Source organism: Carica papaya, chromosome 3, assembly GCF_054855325.1.
Source record: "Carica papaya isolate Zhongbai chromosome 3, ASM5485532v1, whole genome shotgun sequence".
NCBI classification, from domain to species: domain Eukaryota; kingdom Viridiplantae; phylum Streptophyta; class Magnoliopsida; order Brassicales; family Caricaceae; genus Carica; species Carica papaya.
Window position 1 is genome coordinate 1,396,443 of NC_142311.1, and position 8,041 is coordinate 1,404,483.

Below are 8,041 nucleotides of genomic sequence, written 5' to 3' on the forward strand. Positions count from 1 at the left end.
CTGTCAAAATACAATACGTATATCGAAAAAAAAAAATGAAATGCAGATTATCTGACAAACCTAACTTTTGACAGACTTATTAGATTTCGCTCTCTACAGCACCCTCTTATGAAAATTTTGAACATTTTTAAAAAGAATATCATCGAGATCTACTGATTTAAAATGTGTAATATTTAAGCATAGTCTTTTTCAATTTTGTCTTGTTTGTTATTTTCTTGTAAAAAAAAAATTATTATTTTTTTTATATGCGTATTATTTTAATTTAAATGCTTCAAAATATAAATAACAAAATTATTACGTTATAAAACATTTTAAAAAAATGAAAAAGAAAAATAATCATAAGATAGTTGAATCCAAATAAAAGCATGTGGATGCCCCCCCCCACAAGAAGCCCTTAAAGTTTGTGACACGTGCATACCTGGCCAAGATATTATTATTTTCCAGTGGCACAAAATATTAATGCAACCCCCACCAAAATCCCTTTAGCACTCGACACGTGTCTAACAAAAAAAATTACAAATTAAATATTCACCGTCAACACCACAAATAAACAATACATTATAGTAGAAAAGCTACTCAAAAACATTTTTTAAATAATTCCAAGTAGAATGCACACACACACACACACGCAAATATACATATATGTATTGTGTGTGTGTGTGTGTGTGTATATATATATGTATACATGTTTCTATCTTAAAGAAAAAAGCCAAAACCCAAAAGGGTAGGGCATATCCATGGTTGAGTTGTCATTTTTGGGTAACTCGAAACCAAATTATGAGTTGCATATACCTTCCCAATCATGCCCCAACACCACAACACACATCCAAAAAACAAAGACTTGATGAGATTCTTGAAAAATAATTGAATTGAAATTGAAATTGAATAAACAATTATAATAATATTTTTCTCACATAAAACCATTTCACCACATGGGTAATTAATTAGATATTATGGGTAAGATTAATTCATTCATTTTACTTAATATTTAACTTAAACAATCAATTACTCGCTTAATTAGTGAATTAACCGATTAGAATTATGAAAAAAAAAAAAAAAGGTATTAGATTCTTTTATGATTTCTTTATAAGCCGTAGGCAGACAAAATTTACCCAAAATAAAGTGTCTATATAGCCAAATCTATACGCATAGGTAGGAGATACATGTATATAATATATATATATATATATATATGATTTTAAATAACATCAACTTGCACTCTTTTCTTGTTCACATTGAAAAATGTGGGTCACTTTCTTCTAATGTGCATGGTTCTTGATAGTACAATTCCTAGGGATGAAACTTTATCTTAAAGTAAAAGTTTCATTGCAATCACACTAAAATATAATAATTGAAAGTAAATCTCATAGCATTGCATGATTGAAGAAATGTTATAATACAACATTAAGACAAAATTAATACTTAAACCACAAGTATTAAAATTATTAACTCTTGAAAATCTCAAAAATCACATTGTATTAAACCAATACTTGGTTTATTTAATGCATCCAAGATAGGACAAATGATGAATCTTATGAAAACTTATTCTCATTTAATTTTAAAAAGAATAAGTCTCAAAATAACACTTGGGTATTTTGCTTCACAATCCCAAGTTTTAAATAGTGAAAAAGAATCAGCAGACGATCACATCCGAGGTTCAATAATGGAGAATTGAAACTGTGGATTATTAAGCTATCCCTATCCCTATCCCTATCCCTATCCCCAATTACTTGGGAACACAAGACAAGACAACGATAAAGAGAAATTTCATTAGCATTTGGGCATGTGGCCTTTGTAATAATGTGCTTGTGTGTGTGTGTGTGTGTGTGTGTGTGTATATATATATGGGTGTATATATGGGTGCATGATGAGAAAGACTAATTGACTAATGACCAACCCAATATTTGATTGTATCAGAACTAAATCAACTTTTAAGAACTATGCTGATTTGCTGCTCATAATTTCCAACATTAATTATGTTGTACGTTATAGCTAATAATTCCATAATGAATTAAAATATCCATACAAATAGATAGTTCATTAAGAGAATGTACGTGTGTGTGTGTGTATATATATATATTAATTAAACAAGTTAAATAAAGATGAAAATATTAAAATATATACGATAGACAGAGAAAGAGAAGAGACAGAGCAATAATAATTACTGAAATAGAAAAAGATGGAGGAGGTGAATGGTGTATGGCATTAAGTTCTGGATCTTGTGACTTTCAGATACTTTCTATTTTCAATTTTGTTAATTTCACTAATAATAATAGATATAGTCTATAGATATATAGAAAAGACAAAAACACAAACCCAGAGGACAACAAAAATTATTTAAAAGAAAAAGAAAATGAAACCCAGAGGTCACCAGTCAATATTTTCTCTCTCAAACTTTTTTTAAGGGAGAAAATAAAATGATCCCATGAGATCTGCTGCAAGAAAAAGTAGGAGAGCTAGCCCTCAACAAAAGAATAAAAATGGATGTTTCTCAGCTGCAAACACAGTTGGTTGACTACACAGCCTCACTGTTTCATGAGGTCAGAATCTATATTTACATACACACACTTATATATGTATGTTGAATTGATTTCTTGGTAATGAGTTTTTTTGGTTTATACGAGTAGGGATTTTTGGATGAGCAGTTTAACCAACTTCAGCAACTTCAGGATGAAAGCAATCCAAATTTTGTTGTCGAAGTTGTTTCTCTTTTCTTTGAAGATTCTGAGAGGCTTCTCAATGAACTAACCAAAGCTCTGTGAGAAGAAATTTTTTGTTTTTCGTTTTACATGTCCCTCAAGTCTCCTAATTTACTTATTTGGTCCTTCTTCTTCGTCTAATTTCCCATGCAGGAGCCAGGAGAATATAGATTTCAAGAAAGTTGATGCTCACGTTCATCAGTTGAAAGGCAGTAGCTCAAGGTACTGGCTTTATACTCGTATACATATATGTATATATATCTCTGTCTTCCGAAAAATTGTTCATTTATATCAGTTGAAGATCACTTGAATTTTTCTTGGACATTCTTGAAATATTCTTCTCTAAAACAATATGTTCTTGGAAAATAACAGCATTGGAGCACAGAGGGTTCAAAAGGTGTGCATTAGCTTCCGAGGTAACTGCGAGGACCAGAACGTTGAAGGGTAAATTTCTTGACCAATTTCATTCAACACCCTCATCATTATATCAGAATAATTGCTCTCGATTAACCAACTATTCCTTAATTGTAAGTTTAACTCGAACTGTGCATTCGCATGTCTGTTATTGCGAGATTAATTGTGTTGTATTGGTGTGCAAGACCATCTGAATTCTACTCAATAAACTAGAGACTGATCTTGGGAAGTCTTTTTAAGTATTTTATGACGATTTTGAAGTGGGCATACGTATAGGTGTATCAAATGTCTGCAGCAAGTGAAGCATGAGTACTCCCTAGTGAAAAACAAGCTTGAAACTCTGTTCAAGGTACACACACTCATATATATATATATATATCAAAAACAAAAACAAAAACTTACTTGTTGAGGACTTGTCTTGTTTCAAAACCAAAGCTTATACAGTTTCTTTTTGTCTAGAATATTACTTTGAATTGATTTTTAAACTTACTTGATTGGTGTAGCTTGAACAACAGCTTTTGGCTGCGGGTGGGTCAATTCCAGTGTACTGAACTGCAGCAAATAATAAAGCCTTATCATCTGCAAAAGTTGAATGTTAGCTTTGTAGAGGAATTTTCTGTCCTTGTTTGTCTTTCTTTCAATTTTTATAAGTACATTTTTTTTGCATATTGAAGGCCTCTATATCCATATATATATATATATATATATATATATTTTTTTTTTTTTTTCTGCTCTTGAACTTGCGTTTTGTACTATGTCATCTCCAGTCCACCAAGCAATGACAAAGAATGTGAATAAACCCTTTCTGTTTATCTCAATCACCCTTCAAATATTCCCTTTGTTTCCCCTTTCCTCAACTGCCAGCTTCTGCTTAAAGCAAAGCATTAGCTTAAATAAACAAAAGATTTCTTATTTGACTTCAGTTAAAGTTGAATGAACTTCTTCATACATACATACATACATACATATATATATGTATATACAGAAGTTTTATCAAGAACTCTGTTTTACAAATCTCCATTAATCAACTAAAGTAAAGGGTACTAATAATCGTTTTTTTTTTCACTAAAACTATTTTCATCTTTTTGTCAATCTGTTCATTGTACGTAGACTTCGTCTTTTCAAGTTATTTTAATGGCGGTTAGCTTAGCATTGTTTTTTGGGAATTGAAAATGAAGAAGAAACCCCACGTTGCTGGGTTTATTTATTTAATTACTTAAGTCTCTATATCACATTCAGTGAACACAAGTACGTATAGTTTTAATAAGCTAATCAAATATGTTCATATTGCTGGCATGTTCCCCAACTATCTTGCAGCTTATATATAATCTGCTACCAAATACTGGATGCAGGCAAGTTCAAAATATATGTATTATATGTTCGTTTTTGTTATATGAAATTATAATTTAAATTAAACTCAGTGTTAATTATTTTGGTTGATGAGTGATAGCGCAAACACGTGTATGTATAATGAATGTTAGCACACACATATACATATATATACATATATATATATATATATACACAACACATACAACGAGTTGGTCAATGCCAGCTAGTTTAACTTTGTGAAAACAAAATACCCATAACCATTTTTTTTTTTTTTTGACTAAATTCATACATTCGAAATAGTATACATATATTATTTATAATACGAAATAAATAATTTATAAAGAAAAATAAATATAAACATATAATCTTATACGAATTTATAATTTTTTATAAATAAAGAAACTACATCTTTTAAATTATTTAAATAATCAATCTCGTAATTAGTTATAACTTTCTAATTAGTATAATATTAATGTGTAAGATCTTCATTTTAAACCTCACTTTGCAAGGTAATCTATATTACATATTTTGTAGTTCATATTTGAACCTCCACACACACACACACACACACACACACATATATATATATATATATATATATATATATTCTTTACCTCATTGTTAGACTCTTCTGTCTTTAGCCAAAAATAGTGATTTAGTTCTTGTACTTTTGTTTTTAGTTAAATAAATTCTTGTAATTTTTTTAAAAAAATTAATTTAATTTCTTCCTATTAATAAAAATTAATTTCGTTAATTTATATATTTTTTAATTTGTTCAAATATTATTCGATCCCATGAACTAATTTTTATAAAGTACGAAAGTACAAAAGCTAAATTGTTATTTTTGCATGTGTATTTACGTTTTATACTCCCAAATTGGACCAATTGTGCCCTCCAATCATAATGGAATTTAATCCATGTGCAATTGTGTTTGTCTTTTTTTAATCTATAGTTGGATTATATATTAGATATATTATATAGTCTATTATCCAACTATATCCAAGAGCAATCCAACGGGAATGAGAAGAAAATACAAAGAAATAACAACAATAAAAGCAAATTATGAAATTAGTTTCTAATATTTACCATTTTTTACAGTTTAATATATAATATTTATTTTTTATTATAATTTGATTCCCGATGTTATTATCAAATTTATTATTCTTGGAGTAGATTATAAATTAACATTTGATATTTGTCACTTATTACAGTTTATTTTCTAATTTTTTACCACGATTTCATCTTCGTTATTATACATTTTAATTACGAAGAAGCTGAATATTTTATATTTAGTTAATATTTAACAGTTTTAGACATGTGATGAATTTGTAATTTTTTCATATTAATTAGGTTCAAGAATGAGTAATACAACTCATTTACATACAAATTATGAATATTTGGAATCCATATTATGCAAGGAGACGTTGCATAAAATCAGTCTATTTCCGACAGTATATCCATAGTTGGCGCATTTATCATGGTTAAAATTTTTAATTCCGTATCAAGTTCACGATCGATATCATTATTATCATCAATATTGTTACTAACATTTGGTAAATACTTCTGAATGAATTTTAAAAAAATTATATTTAAAAATCATAGCATTTCGTGATTTATTAACAAATCTACATTCTAAAGAAGTTTATATTAATTGAATTTTAAGTTTATAATTGAGTTATTTATTTCTCAATACTATATATAACTTAATGAACGCATATTATTTTGATATTGATTTATATTATTTTAAATTAAAAAAAAAAGTGATATGTGCATCAATACAAAATGACGATAAACTATATATTATAATATTAAAATTTATGTTATCTTTTGTAAATAAAATCATTATAAAAAGAATTCACTGAATATGTAGGAAGTGTAAAGTAAAGAGCAATTTATATCATCAAGAAATATAACTCCCATCTTATTCACCAAGTTCATCTAAAAAATAATTTTTTGAAAAAAAAAAAAATGCAAAACCCTCCCAAACGGCATCGTATTTGAGTATAATAATGATATTGGGCCTCTCTTTGTGGACAGCATTACGGTTTAAAAGATAAAAATTGGGTTTGTCATAGTTGATTTAGGGTTCTTTCTTTTTTCCATTTTTAGAAAATATAACAATAAAAATAGTAACAATGGTAATTACAATAATATATTACAGTAAGTAAATGAGATATTTTATATCTAATATTCCATAATTATTATTCCTCAAAAACTTCATTTGTAAGTCTGATAAATTTGGAGTATAATAGTCATAAATTATATAAAAATTCTATTGAATTTTATATATTATTATTATAAAAATATATTATCATCATACAATTTTAATAATTTTTTGAACATGTTGATTGAATTTTTTGAATTTAAAAAATAAATAGTGTTTTTTTTCATTTTAATTGTGCGATGTAAAAAATAATCTAAAATTTAATATTTAATTAATTATAAATATATTAATATGTCGTAATCAATTGAATCATAACTTGTGAAGTGATATATGAAATTTAATAATTTAATATTAATATCACACGAATAAAAAAACAACATAAATAAATTAGTTTTCAAAATACAAAGTATGTTATAAGTTATACGAACATCATTACTTCATCATAAAACTATATTTGACCGATTAGAAAACGCTAACTTCTTAATCTTATCAAAAATCATGTTTAGATACACTATATTAGATATCAAATTCAAGCTTGTAAACGACATGATTTGATTATACTGTAATTATATTTAATTATAAAGTAGTTATTATAATAAAACTTCAATGTAATTTAAAAAATAAATAAATTATATGATGTATTATGAATATTAGCACAACTTAAATGATGTTACAAATGTTTGTGATTGCTAAATAAATGTTATTAAAACATATGAATACTTTAAATCACTTACAACATATAATTTCCCAATTAAAAAATAAATTGTTTAGATAAAATGCTTATTGTTAAAAAATGAAAAATTATCTTAAATAATAATAATAAATTATTAGAGCTATTTTTATAATTAACATTATTTGACATATATTATTAACTTTAAGTAAAGATTAAAAATGTAATTAAATAAATTTGTTAGAAAATAAAAATAAAAATTTAAAATTAAAGATATAGTGCTTATTGTATATATTTTCGATCGAATAAATTGGTATTATCAAAATTAAATATTGAAAAAATAAAATTGTTTATAGAAATTAAATAAGTAACTCTCAAATATTTTTGTTATATTTTTTTTATTTATTAAATGTTAAATATGTTATTTTATTTTGTAATTATAAATAAAAAAGTAAAATTACTAATAATGAGGATTCATACCCCCTTCCCTCATAAATGGCTATTGGGAATAAGGAAGTCTTAATTTTTTTTTTTATTATTGTAATAATTATGATTATTGGTCATTCATAAAAATTATTCATGATTAATCTTAATTAGTGAATTAAACCAATTTAGTAATTATCACATTCAAGCCTTGTAAATTTGGATTCAATTAACCAAAGATGCCGTTAAGTACAAGTTACCCAAAGTAATAATAGGCATATGGTAATTAAACATTGTTTTAACTCCCCAAGGGGAGTAATATAAAGAGGCGAATAAATA

At 26.3% G+C, this 8,041-nt stretch overlaps 1 protein-coding gene across 1 annotated transcript; it reads left to right on the forward strand.

The window, feature by feature from the left end:
* The first annotated feature begins 2,347 nt into the window (after positions 1-2,347).
* On the forward strand, positions 2,348-3,931 carry LOC110811889 (histidine-containing phosphotransfer protein 1-like). The gene is made up of 6 exons (XM_022038502.2): positions 2,348-2,540; positions 2,628-2,758; positions 2,853-2,921; positions 3,072-3,143; positions 3,390-3,462; positions 3,617-3,931. The coding sequence occupies exons 1-6, from the start codon at positions 2,481-2,483 to the stop codon at positions 3,662-3,664; spliced, it is 453 nt and encodes a 150-aa protein (XP_021894194.1). The 5' UTR covers positions 2,348-2,480; the 3' UTR covers positions 3,665-3,931.
* The last annotated feature ends 4,110 nt before the right edge of the window (positions 3,932-8,041 follow it).